This window comes from Neopelma chrysocephalum, unplaced genomic scaffold (assembly GCF_003984885.1).
Source record: "Neopelma chrysocephalum unplaced genomic scaffold, ASM398488v2 Primary Assembly neopelma1_24, whole genome shotgun sequence".
NCBI classification, from domain to species: Eukaryota; Metazoa; Chordata; class Aves; order Passeriformes; family Pipridae; genus Neopelma; species Neopelma chrysocephalum.
The window spans coordinates 34279501-34298998 of record NW_020897693.1 but is presented as its reverse complement, the minus strand read 5'-3'; the positions used below and the strand labels follow the sequence as shown (position 1 = coordinate 34298998).

General features: G+C 44.1%; 1 protein-coding gene across 8 annotated transcripts in view; it reads right to left on the bottom strand.

The window, feature by feature from the left end:
* Positions 1-10558, bottom strand: part of GPATCH2L (G-patch domain containing 2 like) — a 36008-nt gene extending 25450 nt beyond the window's left edge. Inside the window, exons 1-4 of one of the 8 annotated variants that reach the window (XM_027672124.1) lie at positions 9994-10558; positions 9209-9356; positions 8429-9096; positions 2151-2215 (exon numbers count right to left, since the gene is read on the bottom strand). In XM_027672124.1, the coding sequence (XP_027527925.1) occupies positions 2151-2215; positions 8429-9096; positions 9209-9356; positions 9994-10295 (1183 nt within the window). In that variant the 5' untranslated portion in view covers positions 10296-10558. Of the gene's footprint in view, positions 1-2150; positions 2216-8428; positions 9097-9208; positions 9531-9993 lie in introns of all 8 variants that reach the window. The other 7 variants (XM_027672109.1, XM_027672116.1, XM_027672091.1 and 4 more) reach the window with 7 other exon arrangements.
* Positions 10559-19498: the final 8940 nt, after the last annotated feature.

The window sequence follows — 19498 nt, the reverse complement described above, 5'->3', positions numbered from 1 at the left end:
TTTTTATTTCTCTGATATACCAGTTGACCTACCACTTATATCTTAAAATATAAACATCCTTCTGTATCTCTTGGTAAATTAAAATTAAATAATGTTGCATAGTTCTTCTAAGTGATCACAATTTGTGCAAAACTATCCCTTCCATTTTGGGTCTATGAGCATAGTGCAGTGTCATATCCCAAATCACAACTTTCGTATTTCATAAAACAAACTTTAACAATCAGGATCATATGCTAATACTGCAGTAATTTTCACTGTGAGAGATCCCAATGCATGTAACAAATACAAACCAAAAAGCCCACCTTACAATCAAATTATAAACTAGGACCATTCTCTGCTCATAGATGTGTGCTGGTATGTGTAATTGCAATGATAACTCATTTAATTAGCAACAGCAAAAATATTACATGATGTAACCTCAAAAGAAGGAAGGGAAAAAACTACATTAATTTCAGTATGCTGCTAACTTAAATTTCCCATTATTCAGTTCAGAATTGAACTAGAAAACTATTTCTAAGAAGATGATCTGTGAGAAAAATAATTTTGTGCTCTCCCTATCTCACTGACCATAGACAGCTGTTGTTTTTTTACTTACTTTATGACTAGAAATTGTCCAAATTAAAAAAAAAAAGGAAAGAGATATTTCTTATTTAGCCTGAAAGCGCAACAATATTTTTTAGCCCTTTTAACATAACGGTTAACATAACATCTTGGCCAGAAATCTATCACAGTATGAACTGTTTGAACATACCGAGACCTGATGACCAGGATGTCACATCTCTTCTAGTGCCTAGACAGGTAAGGCTGTAATTGGATTTTATTAATTTATCTGAGTCACATTTCTACATATTCTTGTATATTGAGTATTCTACTTCTAGTAGCAGCCAAAAGTTAATGTCTAAAACAGGGTATAAAACCAGGGCAAGTATATAGAGCGAGCATATAGACAGGTATATATATAGAGTATCCAGTCTACTCAATCTTACCTTGGGTGATGAAGTAAAACACTTCAGTCACCACCCTGCTTTTACAACTGATATACAAGTGCTCACTGATTTCAGCTCCCCCCCTGAACAGTCATCAGTTATAAGAGAAGACAAAAGATTTTACTTTTCTGTAGCTTTTGAAGAACCAGAGGCTGGAAACAGCTATCTTTCAGCAAAGGTCAAAGCTGATATTTGAAATCCCTAATTATACCCATGGAGATCACAACAGACTGACCCTACAGCTTAAAATATCATCAGAAAACATGTAAGCATATTTGCTATCATTGTGTTGCCTCACTCACAGATACCCGGGTCAGTAACGAGCTAGTGGAAGCAGCATTTCCTACTGAGCTACTGATGCTACTTCCCTTAGCACGTGTATATTCCCAGAAGAGATTTCATCCAAATCTTAGCCTGGTAAATGTGACAGAATCCTAGTGCACAGAATTGCAGGTCTCTAGGGTCACAGTCCACATGCTTCAAATACAGTCCTGAGTGCCTATGTGCCTACTACAACCTATTTCATACTTACTTCTGCCATATCTCCCATAAACTGGACACTGTGCTGTCACTGATAAATCAAACCAGGTTACACTTCACACTCAAAACTCCTAAGAAATAATTTCTACAACAGACAATGAAAATACTAGGTTCAACTAATGCACACAAGGGCAAGGGAAGAACATATATTTAAAGAAATAAAACCAATCGTGTATTACCATCATCTTAGCACAATTAGGTGACTTATCAGTATTAATTTTTTTTTTCACATCTTCTTTTCCTACCCAGAAAGAAAACTAACAAATTCCGGTACTTATGGTGTGTAGACAACAACTAAAACACCTACAGAAACAAATCATAAGCCGTGTTCTTTCACTGTGGAGAGCTCTCAAATTCCCCTTGTATTTCTGTGCCTTTCCATAATAATAGCTTCTTATATTGCTGATATACAAAGTATTTCAGCAGGAAGAGTGTACTGTTATCAAAATCACATTTTTGCAGCCCTTATCTTATTTCTTAACTTCTAGCCCCTCCGTGACACTGGCTTTTCTCCCACACTTCCCTCTTCGTCCCTCTTTAAACACAGACCTTTCTTTGTAGTTGTAAAGAAAGGAAGAAAAATTCCCCAGCAGCACAGAAGGAAAACCACAAGACAGTTGTTACCTTGTCGGCCCTCATCATTGGTAAACAGGCCAGTATCACTGCTGCTGCACACACTGCTAGTTTCACTGGAACAAAAAACAAAATAGAAAAAACGTGGTTACAATTGCAGCAGGCACAAAACAAAAACCACTTTATTTCATTCTACTGGCTTCTCCAAGACCAAAACGCTTTGCACATCTCAAAAAATTGCACTTCAGATACATGACTGGCTCTAGGACAGGACATAACTGCTTTCTGTTATAACCTAGCAACACTGCATCACTCGAAAAAGAGTAGAATCCTGTATCTAGTTTAGTTCTAAGTTATCAAAAAGTAATTAATACAGTGGCATTTGCCTCAGGTACTAGAATTAATAACCTAACTATGACATTGTCTGGAATACTCACCAGGAAATTAAGTGCAGTTAAAAACTCTGTCCTTGGGTCACTTAACAGCTACTGAAAACCCTCTGAAGTTCTCTATTTCAGATTCCTTTTTCTCAAAAATGTTACACTGATACACAAACCCTTCCTTCAACAGCAACTTTTATTTTATTTGGAGTGAAGAGCAGCTGGTACATTTACAACTCTTCAGCTAAATACCTTACCACAGCATGACTTGTTGCTGCTGAATGCAACCTTGTTAGAGCATGCTTTGCATTTGCTGAAGCAGTTAGGGGAGATTCTTAATTCTTGAACAGAAGAATAAAGCTAATAATTAATTTGTAGAAAGCCATTAACTGACTGTAGAGCTGGATAAATGTATGTAGCAGAAGTACATGCTCAGGTCAATACCAAGCATTTGATGGCTTTAATGCTGACATTAAATCAATCGTTGGACACTTCAGGCCATACTTCCTCCAATTTAGCCAAGAGATACCAGGACAAGCAGAAACCACTTACTGCCTACTCCTGTAGCACTAAGATCTTAGATGCAAACACCTGGTGTACCCCAGCACTCAAATCAACCTCCCTTCTAGGTATGCTGTTTGAAAGTACCTCTGGATCCCTCTTCACCAGGGAAACTCAATCATACTAGACACCAGTATTAACTGGAAACCCCTTGGTTCAGAAGGCTGAATGATGAGGGACCACAAAATATGTCACCCCAAAGAACTGCAGGCACACAATAAACCCCCCATTCTGTGAGCATATTACTGCTCTTAGAAAATGCACCTTAAAGCACAGCCAACTCATCATGCTGGATATATACAAACTCTGCATCTTCATCATTCTATAAAGGCCATTTATACTTAAAGGATGAACAAACTGTACATCATTCTCACATTTCAGTATTTAAGTTAATATCAAGTTCCAAATTAATCCAATACAAAGCTTGGCCATTCTTTCACCCTCCCACATATATACCGTAGCAATTAAGGCCAAGGACTGAAAACCATGATTTAATTGTTTCATTCCTAGCTCTCCTACTAACTCACTGTATACCCTGGGCCAATTTCTTAGCGTGTCTGCTTTCTCTTTTGATAGCTTGGATTAACAGTCCTCATAAGCTGCAGATGTGAGGACTCCTTCATAAGGGTTTTAGCATCCTCAGAGGAAAGGTGCCTGAGAAAGGAAAAAGCATTGTCAAGATTCCAGATCACATTAACAGTATTTAAAGCATCCTGTTGCACTGAGAGCTCTTTAGTTCCTTATAGATAAGCATCACTGCCAGTGCTTTCAGGGATCTCATCTTCTTCACCACCTCTTTTACACTGCAGGGCTGAACACAAACTAGACTCCTACATGAGCCTTTCTGCAGGTCCAGTAAGCACTGATTAATGACCTCCACTTGCAAAGAAGGCTACTTACCTTAACCATGAAATAATGAACGCTATTGATCCGACAAGCTACTGCTATAGAGTGTTATTGATCACGCAATCTTTGGTTAAAATGGTCCTCATTTAGCAATTTCACTGTCAGAAACACCTGGAGCAAAGCATGCTTATAATTAAATAGTTTGGGGGAGTTAAAGTGAGAGGTGATGGACAGAGATCTCAGGTTTCCCCCATTTATTCTTTTGCCTGAGCTATTGTTTGTGTCAGGAGGGATATTGATTTTCTATAAAAATAAGAAAACAAGAGGCACTGAGGGGCTGCAGAAGGTCAGGCTGGGCTGGAGAAGGAGGGGAAGCTGAACACTCTGTCTTTGTCACTTGCCTTCCAAGAGAGAGGAATTTTTTCTTTATGGAGAAACTGGCCTCCAATTCATCAGCTTAGCCAGACTCTTGAATGCCACTGCAGGCTGTCATCAAAAGAGCTCCCTTCCAAAGGGTAAAGCAACTTAACTGCACACCCAGGATGAGCAATGGTTACACTCTCAGGCCAGAATATTGTAATGGTTTTGGCTGGCATAGAGTTAAATATTTCTCATAGTAGCTCTATGGTTGTATGTTTCGGATTTGTGACCAAACCAGTGCTGGTAACACTGATGTTCTAGTTATTGCTGAGTGGTGCTTACACAGTGCCAGTGCTGTCTCTGTTTTTCACACTGCCCCACCAGTGAGCAGGCTGGGGGTGCACAAGAAGGTGGGAGGGGACACAGCTGTGACAGCTGACCCCAGCTGAATACAGGAATAATCCATACCATATGGTGTCGTGCTCAGCAATAAAAACTGGGAAAAAGAAGGAGGAATCTGGGGACATTTGGAATTATGGCATTTGTCTTGCCAAATAATTGTTACAAATGATGGAGTTCTGTATTCCTGGAAATGGCTGAACATCTGCCTGCTGATAGGAAGTAGGGAATTTCTTATTTTGCTTTGCTTGTGCACATAGCTTTTGCTTTACCTACTAAACTGACTTCACCTCAACCTGTGAGTTTTCTCACTTATACTCTTCCACTTCTCTCCCCTATCCCACTGTGGGGGAGTGAGCAGGCAGCTGTGTGGAGCTGAGCTGCCTATCCAGTTTAATCCACAACAAACACATAAGCATTAAACCAGCAAAATCTCACAGCATTTCTGGGCCAGTAGAATCCCCAGTTCGAAAAAGTCACACTAAAAGTTCTGGCACTTGAAAATAGATGAGAGCAATTGCACACCTTTCAGTAGTAAGCACGCCACTGAAAGTCATTTTTCAGACAGCTCTTCTACTACGGTTTGTTCTGCCCTCAAACCAAACCAAACCCAGATCTGGAAGTACCAACAAGAGAAAGAACTTCAGCACTCTATATATAATTTGCCTTTGCTTTATTATGGCTGCAGGGAATCTCAAAGCATTAAGGGACAGAAGGGCATGCTACTTCCAACAGTCTTAGCAGTTAACTGTCACCTTTGTACAAATATACAAATGACTGCTTAAACCACTTGCTTCCTCTGTTGTTTCCACAATTATTTATAGGTCAGGCATTGAGTCGTGTCATTACCCAATTCAAAACCATCATCATTTCCTCATCATGTTCTTGCACATCCTTCCTTCTCTCAATTTGTGTTCACCTCCTGCCATGTTTGGCAAACAATTTCAAAGATTTCATTTCATGCACATGTTGAATCATAACACTGCAGCTCATCTTCCTCCAGGAAAAGACTGGGAGCAGTCCCACGAGCAAACTATAAAAAACTACCTCCTTGTTAAGAATTCATATCCAAGACTTTCTCAGTGAATGGGAGTTTATTGACTGAATACAGGAGGATTTTGATCTAACTTAGGATAAAAAGCCTTCTAGAAAGCAGAGAAAAATACTGGATACTTCGGCATTTACAGATTCATTCCTGCATAACAAAGAAAAGCAAGTGTCAGTGGAGGGGAGGAAAAAGAAGGTGGGAAAAAAAAAAACGTTCTCAATATACAGCTTAGTTTGCCTGAAAACCCACTGCATTTGTGACACTCCCTACTGCTAGAGGAGTAAACAGTGGTGGAACCAGTTCAGTATGAAAGTTTTGTAAATCACCAGATCACCACAGATTGCTTCCAAGTCCCACAAGCAGCATTAGTCACCTTTCCTTGTGATGACAACCACACCATTCACTCCCCTAGGCATCCAGTTTTCTTCTCCCTTCCTCAGGATATGCCCTTGTCATACATCTGTGCAAAGTACTTCTCTTACTGTACCAGAAAAAAACATCTAGAGGACAGTGGGAGTGAGGTAAGCACAGCCAGTTTCACTCTGCTGCTAGCAGTAAAGTGCTATATTTAGAGCAGCAGAGACCAAAGCATGATCCTTCACTGCTATGAGGGATACTCCACAGTGAAGAGGGTTCTATGTATTTTTCCCTCCAACTTTGACCCTCCTCAGTGAGTCATAGCACAGATCACCCATGTGGTGTTGCAGAGGTCAAATATTCCAAGCCCTAGCTTTCTGAAGAGAATCCCAAGGATTTGGTAGCAGATAGTAAGTGTCATTTGGTGCATACACTTGCACAATAATTAGTTTGAGAGCAAAGGACAACTGAGAAAGAACAAATCAGCATGGTCCTCAAGTAACAGTTCGGACACAGCTCTTTATTAACTCTTTCAAAGGCTGGAACAAATAAAGGCTGGATGAAAGCCTGCTGGTTTAAGTTCAAGTTTGACATGATGGAACAGACTCTGACTGGTGAAAAAATAAACAAACAACTCAAGGAACACTGTCCATCACTGCCACATCAAGGAAGGGTATCTCTCAGTCCATCTTCACTGACATGCAACATTCAGGACCTACTCAGCACATTCCTTTTCCTGGAACACCAACAAATAGCTCTGAAAAGATAAAACTGCTTTTAACAACTAGTAACAAAAAGGCATCCACAAATCTCTTGTAAAGACCCACTTTTTAGCAACAATAGCCACTCTTAAAGGAAAAAAGTGACCACTTTTTTGCTACTTCCAGCCAGTTAACAGTTACATTCAAACCACGATGACCCACTAAAAATGCAATAGTGGTCCCCTGGACCAGGACAGTGAGGACTTATTACAGCTTAAGCTCTTCACAATGTCCCAGAAAATACCACTGAGAAGTTTGAGCTTCCAGCTGTTATCCACAAAGCTGTAATAACAAAGTGCCACCTGTCCACTCTGACAAACGGCAGGAGCTAGACTGTCAGAACACTTAAATGAACCTTAACATATGAACAATCATACTGGATCCAAATGCACTGCCCTCTGTCTGATAGGGCCTGTTACAGTGGATGGTTTAAGAAAAGAACATGAGAACATGACAAATGCAGACTCCTCTGTATACTTCTCCAGCTTCTAGATGTCAGTAGTTTAAGGACTTCCTGAGCCGGATCTTTCATCTGGCCTGCAATGTTTAACAGACCGTGATAAATCTATGCTCCACATCCCACTTTGAAACATACTTAATCTTTGACCTCCAAAATGTCCTGCAGTAGAGTTCCAAATCTCGTGTTTCACGAAACATGGGGTTTTTTTGTTTTACATGTTTCCTCAATGTCTGCTGCTTCTTACACAATGATAATTAGATAATAAACAATCACATTAATTTTCTGTATGCCATTAATTAAGAAATGTCCTCCATTTGGTTCTCAGCAGTTACTTCTTTTCTAACCTGAAAAATCTTTTCAGACAGAAGCAGTTTTATAATGCCAAACCTTCTACAGAAAAAATAAGTCACACACGAGGGAAAAACTTCCCAAGTTTTTTAAACTCCCAAGTTTTTTTTAAATTCAGACCATGACATTTAAATGTCTCGTTTTAATCCCTTCTGAAATTCTGACACAAATTCATTAAAGTTCTCCAAAACAGGACATGAAGACACGCCAGACACAGGCTTATCCTGTAAGTAATTCAAGTTCCCCTCAACTTCTTCATCATCTCACTACATTCTCCCCATAGCTAGCCTTTCAGGACCAGATCAGAGCAGAGATGTAGAACTGCAAGCAAGATGTTTAGACTGAGGTTCACACAGTACCTGTACAGAGGACTAGCAGTAATGATGGGAGGTCTTATCTGTTCTCTATTACTACCTATGGTAAATTTTGAAAACAAGAAAATGAGATCAGTTCATATCAATCACACAAGTGCCAAAGGTGGATTTACTCTCCAAACCGCAGGCCACAAGCATGCCACTTTGTAGCTGCAAGGCCACAGACATTTCAGAGGACTCCTTGTGTAACAGGAGCCAGAAACATATCAGCTTTCCAACTTATCAAGGAAGCATTTCGGGCCATTATACAGCATTGACAGGAAACACTTGGAAAGAATCTACAGTTTGGAAGTAGTTGAGATACTTCTCCTCTTCAAAGAGAGAGCAGCACTGAATAATTTTGATAAGAACTCCAAAAAACAAGGCACGGAATTTACAAGCAGCTGCAAGCAAGGCAGCCATCTGACTACCACAGGGAAGAAACCAAGATCTCACCATTCCGACATGTTTTCATCTGAGCCCTGTTTCTGATCATCAGCTTCACACTCCATCCGCTCCTTCCTTCCTCCTTTGCTGAGGAAGGGCCTGTTCTCTCCTGATTCACAAAGGCCATGACTGGATGATGTCCAAGGGGCATTTTCTTTCCAGCGTGAAAGGCGCTGTTTCTTGGCTGACTTGAACCTGCAGCCCCTCTCACAGTTCCATTCTGATACCCTGAGCTTTTGCTGGAGACTGGCAGCCACCTCTGATGTCACACGTTTGACTTTCCGTCGGCGCCTGAGAGGTCGACAAGGTGCATTCTCTGTAAAGGAGTCTGACTCATGCCACAGGTGCTGCTTGCTCCTCAGGGTGGCACTAAGAGCTGGGTGTCGTTTGACCACTGCCATGTCATCAGAGTCACTGAAATTAGCTGTCAGCACCTCACGGCAATCCTTGATAGCTTCATCCAAGCTGGACTCTGAGGCCTCACTGTAGCAGCAGGCATGCTCTGCCTGATGCGTGAAGTCTGAGCGTCGCTTACGACCCCGTCTCTTGCGGAGCTGACGCCGCTGCTGCCGTGGGCTTAGTGCCATCTCTTCCCATAGCTTATCCAGTTTATTTTGTTCTGAAGTCTGCTCTAAGGCTGAGGCCAAGTCATGCACCAGTTCATCCATTGGCAATGCCTGCGAAAAATGACAACAAACAATTAGCACCAGACAAAAACACTGCTACCAACATATCACTGGACTGCAGTATGCAATAGCCTTTGTAACATTAACCAGGTTAGACACTTACTTTAGAGTTGCCTGGGAGGACCCAATGCAGGACAACTGCCACTTCTTGGGCTAACACCCACTTCTTCTTTTTGCAAGGGTTAAATCCCTCTTCTAGGCATGGTGGCACAGAGCTTACTACTGCAGCAGGTGAGTCAAGTGCTCTGTGTCTGAAAAGGCCTTAAGGTTGCATCTTTTGTGTTGAAGCAGCATGCTCTATTACACATCCTAAGGGTATGAAAGCCTGCAACTAGTTTGCTACCTCCAGTAGGTAAGCCACAGAGAAGGATTAAGCCTGCTCGACAAACAGATTGCATCTTCCAAAAGGGAGACAAACAGCAAAGCTGACAGTGAAACAGATGGTAAAACAGGTATTTTGCAGGCCAGTATCACTTCAACAGCAAAATAACGCGCGCGGGACTCCGCGCTCCTTAGAACAGGGTGTATGAGACCGAGCCCAAACTCTTACTGCAGAAAAATCCCACCCCCCTCACCTCAGGGCTGCCACTGTGCCAATCCCAAAGTCCTGGGCAAATCCCTCACCTCACAACCTCCCCCTCCCTCTCCGTGCCTTGCAGACGTGGGATTTCTCTCCTCACCGGGCTCAGAAACACCCGCACTCCCATCCCGGTGAACCACCCGCTGCCGGAGGCCGCCTCCCTTAGTCCTCAAGGACCTGGCCGCACCGACCCCGTCCTCTGCGGAGAAGCAGCTGCTTTTGCCCGACAGCCCCCAACCCCGCCGGGAACACCTGTCCTCAGCACCCCGGCCCCACTGGCTCCCGCCAGGACCCCCAACCCCACTCACCGGCCAGCGCCCCGCTCCGCCAGCCCCTCGTCAGCGCCGCTTCCGGCCTGCCCGGGCCACTTCCTCCGCCCGCCCCGCCCGCGGGGCGGGTCCGCCGGCGGGCTGGATGGGGCAATGCTGACATCGAGCCCGCCGAGCCCTGCCGGCCGCGCCGGGCTAGCGCAGCCCTGGCCCCGCGGCCGGCCCGCCTCTGAGCCCGGGTGGCCAGTGTCCGTTGCGTCTCTGTCTGTTTGCGCTGTGGTTGGTGCCGCTGGTGGAGACATTACAGATCCCTTACCCGGTAACAGGGCAGCCCTTCCCATATACTTACCCTCTAGTTGCTCGGTTATTGTATTTTATTTTTAATAAACAATAAACTCCGTACTCGAACTCCTCCATTTCACTGCTGGCTAATTGTGTATATCCTGAATTAAACCTCTCAGTGTTACTTCCCTCTCCTTAAGCCTTGCATCTCTTTTCCAGTAATTCCATTTTACATATCACCAGCAGCCATCAGAATAAAGCTCGGTGCGACCCTGCCACCATCCAGTTTTGCTTAGCATTCATTTTTATTTCTCAATTTTCATGATGTTTCTTCGGTTGTGTGGTTTTTTTGTTGGTGGTGGGGTTTTTGGGTTTTTTTGCGGGGAGGGACGGGGTTTCGTTCTTGTTGTTTTTTTGTTTGTTTTCGGTTTGTTTTGTTCGGGGGGGATTTTTTTGGAGGGTTTTGTTCGTTGTTTTTTTTTGTTTGAGGGGGGTGGGTTTTTTTGCAACTCAGGTGGCTGCACTCACATTCAAGCCGATACTGATTCGTTTTTCAAGTAATGTTTTATGAGGCAGCATACCAAAAGTTTTGTCAAAGTCCATAGCTTGCAGCATTCTCTTCACTAATTTTGTAAATCCAATCAAGAGAAAGTAATCAGATTTGTCTCAATGTGATTTGTTCTCTATAGATGTATGCTGCTGCTTATTGCTCATAAATCTCTTATCCTTTGCATTTTTACTTTTCCCCCCTCCCCCATTTCGTTTATTCCATCGTGTTGCCAGGATCACAAGTAATTCTAAAAGGGTGATAATTGCCAACTTCCTCCCTGCTCCCTCGACCCCGCCCCGCAAAAGACTTGCAAAGCGCTTGCTTTTCCTCAGTCCTCTGGCACTCTCCCTAGTTTGTCGACATACTTAAAAAATAACCGAATCCTTGAGTATGCCATTGATTCCTACACCCCAATAGGAAAAGCTTCGTTTAGCTTTACTGAGTTTTCTACATGCTGTTTATCTAACCAGTCCTTTACGTTGGTCTGAGCTGTCATGTTAACATTTTCATTACCTTTTATTTATCTGACAAATTTCCTTGGAAAGGAAATATTAAAAGAAGAAAGAGTCATTAGGTAGATAATTTTTATCCCATTTCCAACAGCTGACTTGATTAAAGTTATTTTCTGGGCACCAATTTTCCTGTAAAATTCTGTCCTTTTGTCTATTTTAACCCTTTCTGTGGCAGTAACTCACCTTACTTGCTGGCAGTATTTTGTTTTCCTTGCCAGTTTCCTATTGCCAATACATGGGTTTTCTTTTTAGTCTCAGTTCTGAGAGCAAATCCCTCCTAAAATCTAATCCTGTTTCACCGCTGCAATCCTTTTTCATGCTTCAGGATATAAAACAGCTACAAAATGTATGGGTTAGAAAGAAACTCCCCTGATGGGAAGGTTATTTTGTAAACATCCACTTCAGAGCTTCTTACCCCTTCATTTCAAGCAATCGGTACTGGCTGCCGTTCCAGGCAGGATAACAAACCAGACAAACAATTGTGTACAAGAAATCCTGTGTTCAGATGTCCTGGGGAGATGGCAGCAGATGCCCACTCTAATTTCTCATATTTTCCCCTCATTTTCCCAACTAGTTTTCTGCTGTTTCTGTAGGTCAGCAAACTGTTCTGCAACTGGTATGAATTGTACTTCACCTGTCCATTTCTTTTTTCTCATTTTCAATACTCCAACCCAAATTTCAGCAGATGTCAGCATTTGGCCTGAGTAAAGACAACAGACTGATGCACAGGGTTGATTTTCTGGGAGAGAGATAGGGCAAAAGCAAGAGACAGGATGAAAGTGCTCTTGCAATTACAAAAGTCCCAAAAACTAAGAAGATGCAGCAGAGGAGCACTGATGTATACAGGAAAACATCAGAAAACTGGGAATAGGAGTTGAAGAAACATAATGAGACAGTTGAGGTAATCTGGTTTTGAGCAGTTTATGGTGTTTCTGTCCAGTATTACAAGGTTCTCCCTGACATGGGCCAGCAACAGTAAATTTTGAATCCTTGCCTGCATTCAACTTCATCCCATGTTCCTGGCAAATTGTTTACTCCCTGTGCACTTGTAGGTTGCCTGCATGGACAATGGGAACTGGCCCATCTCTTCAGCACTAGTTTGGCTCGTGAAATGCTCCAGGGATAAAAAATGTTCAGAACTCTTATCCCGGATGGATTGTTAGCTGTCACTAGGCTTTGTAAAGACAGGGATTTTTTTTCCTGCCCAGAGACTGTGGTCACTTGTTCTGAACTGTTGCTGGGCCTGGAGGCAGGAGAGGAGGTGTTAGTGGTGAGAGATGTTTCGGAGGCAAGCAGGAGAGGAAGGTCGGCTGGATGCTGGCTGCTCATCCGGCAGTGCCTTCGCCCAGCTCCCTCTCCGGTGAGCAGCAGGAGCCGTATGGCCCAGTAGGACAGGGAGAGCAGCAGGGTCATTGCTCTACCCCAGCAAATGCTCTGCCTGGTCCCATGGCACTTCTCAGCAAAACCTTCCAGGGGTTAAAAGGAAAAAGACAGACAGAAAGGGGACAAGAGACAAAGGGAGGAATAAAGTCAAAAAATGTGCCGTGAAGCTTCTTGCAGCAAAATGCGGAGAAAGTCATTTCCAACTTCTTTCATCTCAGAGATGAAGCCACTAAATAAAAGGGCAGCGCAGAACACAAGGGCTTTTAATCTGTCTCATCTCCTTCATAATAACTGCAAATTTTCCCTGGGCTCCTGGGAGTGAGCCTCTTTCCTCTGTCTTTGCCTTATCTCCCCCCTCCATATTTCACAGCCGGCTCGGCTCCCCTCACTCGGCTGCCCCCGGCCTAGTCTCCGAAAGGCCTGTGGGAGCCGCCAGCTCCCAGGGCCTCATTGTTCCCGGCTTGGGAGGAAGCTCAGGGAGGGAATTGAAGGCAAGTCAAAGGGAAACGGCATCATCGCTGCTTCATTAATGGGAACCTTTCAGCAGAAAACATATCAGAGCGAGGTCTTTTCAGAGGCAGTAATTAGCAATTTGGAGCCTTCCCCCCTCAGGAGATGCAGCTGCGATCTAACAAGTGGGAGCAGCGCTCGCCTCCTTTTACGCTTCGTATTTATTGTTTTTCATTTTCTCCATCTTCCTCCCATTGTCCAGCCTCCTCCTCATGGCCAGATAAGGGCCCTTATTAATCACTCCCTTTTAATTCTTCATTAATGATAATAACTTTCTCTGGTGTGCAAAGAGGAGTTAATCTTTCCTGGGTATTGAGAAAGGACAGGGCTGAAAGGGAGGGAGGGAGAAGTGCACGGTGGACAAAGCTGTACTGCCATGCTTCCCTCCTGCCCCACCACCCGGAAGGAGTTTCTGAAGACTTTGGCTGCCAAGTTGTGAGTTGCCCATTGGAAAGTCTTGGGCTCTTAGTTTAGTCAAGCTGTGTGGGTGTAGTGGAATGTACCTTGTCTCAGACATCCAGCCCTTACCAGAAACAAGTATATGTGGGCCAGAGGGAGAGACCTTCTCTGCGTGTCTTTGCCAAACACTCACCAGTGTCTTGATGTGACTAACTGGCTGTGTCTACTTGTCTTGTAAGAATGCTCCCTTGGACACCTTCAAAGCCCAGTTTCCCAACACCCAACACTGTCCAAGCTTAAACAGCACCTGAATGTGGACAGAAATGGCATCTGGGAGGCTCTGCAGATGAAAAGGCCCTCCCTGGTTCCTCTTCCTGGCAGCTGGTACAGTTTGCCTTGGATTGCGCCCTGCCTTGGATTGCTCCTGTCTGGAGGTGCCAGTTCACATCTGTGGGCATCTGTGTGAGATGACTGACAGCAGGCGGGCTCAGAATGGACAGTCCAGTGACAAAAGCTGGGTGAAATTGGCAGGGAGGGGAGGAGATTCTCATGGAGGCTCTGGCTGTGTGTGTGAGGCAACAACCAGTGAATATCAGCCCCAAGAACACAGAGAGGACAGTACCACAATCCAAACATGCTTACAGAGCTCAGGCTTCTTTTCCTGGTGTTTTGTACCACTGGCTTTGTGGGAAACCCTGTTAGTAAAGGCCATGCAACTGATCTAGTGGTAGCTTTAGCGGTGGATCTAGTGGTAGCCCTTGCTGAGTAACTGGGCATACCACTATCAATTAAGAATATTTTACTATTAACAAATATGAGGAAAAAAGGGAGGAATGCCACTGTCACCAGGATAAGTGGCTTCACAACCTCACTGAGAATTGTCAGGTTGGCAGCAGTGAGAGATGCTGAGGGAAGGGAACAAACAACATGCGGAGAACCCAAGAACTTCAATGCAGGAGCTCAAGTTAATCAGTCAATTGCAGAGACAGCTCTGTGTCCTTCCCTTACACAGTGGGTCCCATCCTAGCTTTACATTCTGGTGTCATTCCATGGGTGTTGCCAAAGAAGCCAGTAACAGTTCAAATTAGTAAATCCCATGGCCCTGGAAGAATGAGTCACCACATGCTCCTTTGACAGACATTACCCCAACACCACCAGTATCGATGGTGTGCTAATCTGAGGCAGTTGTCTGGCAGTGCTGGGAGTGGGTGGAGAAACCAAACTGCCAGGGGAGTCAGGGCAGGAGCGGAGAGAGACAGGAAAAAAAAAATGAAATTTGGTGTTTTCACTTCTTTGGTGTCATTTGCAGGGCAGATATCCTGTCTGCATTCTTTTACAGACCATGGCAGTAAGTACTTTTTTCTCTACAGTCAAAGCTCCTTTCTTGGCTCAACATCAGGACTCTTGCCAAAAGCTGTGGGACAGAGCAGGTCTGTTTATTTCTGGTTACTGTTTTACAAGCATCAGCTGGTGTTTGCCTAATATGCTCTGGTTCTCAGCTGTGTTTGAGGGTGCAGTGAAACTCAGGCCTACATTTATGTTCCTCTGAGAGCAATCTCCTGCTATTGTTTGCATCTTTGGTATTCATTTAATATGGACTTTGAGGATTCCTTATAGTCCCAATAATTAGGGATAACATTTATTTCAACATTCTGTGACAGACCTGTGCTTAATTTCCAGTGTCCCTCATACACCATGGGGAGATGTCTGAAAGAACTTTCAGGCTATGAACTTGAAGTAATACCGAAAGTGGGGCTGGCCTATCTGTAAATGTTGTATTTTAATCTCACAGTGGGTCAAGCTACTCCTATTAAATGTGGGCTGGATTTTAGGTTTTATTGTTTTCCCACAGCACCTCTACATGGGGCCAAAAGACCTCACTTGCACACAGCAAATGAAAGAGGTTTTCAGGCTTAACAGCAACAAATTGATGTTGTATTTTAAAACATGAATCTTTTCTTTAGACTCACTGAATCAGAAATTCTCTGGTCTAACACTGCTCCCCTGTACTGTCAGGCCAGCAGGGTCTACCAAATCATCTCCTCCACCCGTACTGCCCCACCAGATGCTCTGCGCCTTCCGGGACTGGTGCCTGCCTTCACACATCTGGCAGTGGATGGACAAAGTCTGCATGGTAGAGACTGAGTGAGTTGAAGTGAGGGGAGCCAGAAGGTTTGTGAAACCTGGTAGGTATGAACCCTCCTGCCAGTATTGTGTGCTGAGTACTGAGTAGCAATGGAGATCCTACCTCAGTGAGGATTCACAGGGACTCCAACACCGCTAGCAGTCAGCTGAGCAATTGACCATGTGTGGGATACATGGCTGAGACTTGTGACAAGGTGCCACTCCTGCTGATATGGCCAAGTCAAACTCTTGATTGCTGTGAAGAACACACTAAATATAGGTGTGAGGCAACATAATACAAACATGATTATTACTGAGACAGGCAAGAGACAAGATGTCACATATGCAGAGTTCCTCCAGAAAGACATTTTAAAAATTAAATTGGCTTTACTTGGATTCTTCCACGGAAAAGACATTTAAATACAGCGAGAAGAATGTTAATGCTGTAACTTGGGAGCAGGAACAAAATAAAGAGATGAACAGAGGGCAAGCGAAGCAGGAATTAAAGAACCACTAAATGAATTACAGGATGGTACCAGTGATGCTGGTGAGGGCTGGAACATTGTGGATGTTAATGACGTTGGGCAGGAACTGAGTGGTAGCTTGCCCTCAGCAAGAACAAGCGGTCTTTCAAAATCTATAGGCCTCAAAGCAAGCCAGCACAGCCAAGTGTAGGGATCACCCACAAGGACAGGTGAAGCCTCGAGGAGGCTGGAATTATGTCTTTTGCCGTTATAATGATTGCAGGTTTTGCTTCCTGAAAGTCCTCTACAGACTCTCTTGTTCATCTTCCACTGTCCCTGCATCTTGTGATTATCTGCCTGTTTGTTGCAGTGAGATCAACTAGTGCAAAGAAGAAGAGCAGCAGATCTTATATAGAGCTGCAGGGCATGCCACAAGTCTACATAAAGTGGGCAGGCAGGGGTTGCCAGAAGGCCTTTCCTTATTTGAAGGGGAGGTGAAAGTGCTCTGGGTATGTGAACTGGGCTGGGTGTTTCGGCCAGGAGCACACTTGTTGACTGGCATCTGTAGGTTAGGGTGGCCAAGATGGCTTATTTTTAAACATGGAGCTATTATACATATGGGATCCATAAATGTGTAGCTTTAGAAAGCAACCAAGAGGACAGCATTTTCTGAATCACATGCAACAGCAACCAGATCCCTGCCTCAGGCTGCACTTAAGCTCTCCCTGCCCTCCAGACCAACCTACAGCTATGGCTCTCCTCCCTTATCTCCAAGTACTTGCTCCTTCCTCCTAACACTGCTTTCTTTCAGCACAGTGTATTTGCTGACTCCTTGCCTCTTGTTGCTCAAGACCCAAGTAGAACTGCTGCAAGCCCTGCCCCTTGAGCAGATCCTGCTCGCTGCCTTTCCCGGCTTTTGCCTGCTGGGTGCTGTGGCTTTCCACAGCCATTCCCAGCACGGGACCCAGGCACACCCTCCTGCTACCTCATGCTGTGGCTAGAGGAGCCTTTGGTGCTGACATTGCCTCCCTTTTGAAGGGTTGAGAGCACTTTGTGGTAAGGAACAAGGCAGCAGCATGGATCTGTGGGGAGGGGGAGGGGAGCAGTTCTGACAGTCCCCTTCGAATTATAAACATATCCTCTTTAAATACATTTCTAAGGATAACATTTGTATTACTGCGTCCTGTGGCTGCTGATAGGGCCCTGCTTATCGCCTCGGTCTCTCCTCCTTTCTCTGGGCTCTGCTGGGAAAGGTCCCTATCTGGAGCCGAGCTGGCAATCCTCCGCCAAGCAATTGTTTCAGTCCAGGGGAAAAATTAATTTCTGCCTATCGTTAATTGAGAGAATTGTGTAGAGAGCTGGAAGGGGGGCTGGCGGGGGTAGTGGGGGATGGAGTGGGGAAGAGAGAGATCGTGTTATTAACAGTGTCCCTTTCATAACCAAATACCCTGATTTCCATCAGTGAGATGAGAGGCTCATTACAGCAAGAAGGTGATTAGAGAACTTGGAGGAGCTATCAGGCTGAGCAGGAGAGTGGCAGGGAATTCGGGAGGGACTCCCAGCAGAAGGGCAGCGGCACCAGCCAACCATCCCCTCTCACCCTCATTGCCATCTCCTCCACCCCGCTTCCCCATGTCAGTCCCAGTGACCCCCTACCCACATCTGAGGAAAAAGCAATTAAGAAGTTCCGATGATCATCAGTTTTAGTGGCTGGAGAGATGCTTTATGTGGTGGCAGAGCCTGCACACTCATAAACAAAAGCCTACTGGAGCTGGCCCTTCCCTGATGGCCAAAGAAGAAGATGCACAAGTGTTGGCCTCCCTCACAGCTACACGAGGAGGTCATGCATGGCTATTCAGAGTGTCTCTCATTAGCTGATCCCTCAACAAGTGGCCTAGGACCCCTGACTGACTCACTTACAGAAACGATGTACAAGTGCAGGAAAACTACCTCAGACTGTACTTTGATTCAGCTTTTGCACCATTCTTTCCATGTGTGTCTCCTGAGATATTTCGCCTATTTTAGAGGTATCACTGCTGTGACACAGCCCACCAGCCCCCAAGCCATCTCATGTACCGTGTTTATGTCTTCATGAATTTGCTGTCCTTCAGCTCACAATCACTCTCCTGACAAATAGCTACAGAATCCCCTTGATTCCTGACATTGCTAGAAATAACTTTCCCCATCTTTGTGAAGGTAAGCAGCCTTGAAAATTCATCCTGCTCACACAAACTCTAGGGGATGGGACTAGGATAAAATGTTGAACTCCCACCTAGCATGTGAATGATTCTATGAAAAAAAATCCCATCACTTTAATTTTCATTCTCTTTTTAATATAAACATTTGGCATCCCAGACAAATTTGGAGTGGACAGGAAGATAATATTCTACTAAATTAGAGTAATATAACGTATTAGTCCCATAGTTAATATTAGTTAATGCTTTAATGATTATGATTTTTTTGTTGTTGTTAGTCTATTGCCAATGATGTACTTAAGACTGTCAAAAATCCTGGTTTGAGATGAGAAAGGGTTTTTTGGCAAGGTCCATATTGAAGAGAAAAGCTGCAGCAGAGAAGTCAAAGTGTTGACTGAGCACCAGCAGATTGAAAAAAATTATGGGGTCTGAACTCTCCTCTTCCTTTGACAAAAGCCTTTCCTCTAGGCTCAAGATGAAGGGCAGATTGTCCCACTACAGGCTCAGAAAACTCAGTTCAGGAAGATACTCACAATAAATTGATGTGAAAACAGAAATATTTCTCATCTAGATCATGCAGGAGACTGTGAAGGCTGACAGAAGTGCTCACTTTCACAGTGTATGGAGTTCTGCTTACAGTAGCACAGACAATCTCTCCCAACTCCCAAACCAGGCAGATCTCCTACCCCTTCTTAGCCTAATCCCATCTACCCGTGACCATGTGTTGAGCTTAAGTAATCTCCAGCTCTTCAGGGAGATCCAGAGAGAAGCAGACCCTCCACACAAGGCAAGGCCTCCCATTTAGCACCAAGTTTCACTGCTGACAAATAGAGGACATGTCCAGGAATATATGGTCTCCTGTAAAGCTAGCTGGAGGGCACAGTGGTCACCAAGATCCATTCAATCCTTCATTCACTTATTCCCATGAGAAAATTATTGGCAAAGAGCAGGGCCATAATAGACAGTTAAGAGTAGGTCCAGAACCAGAGTTAGAAATCTTTGAAGCCAGAATGATTTGTGAAAGTCTGTATATTTAGCCTTTTCTCTAACAAAGTATCCATTTCTTGCTGTTTTCTTGTGCAAATCACCAGCAAAATGAAAATGGAAAACAATGTTTGCAATAAA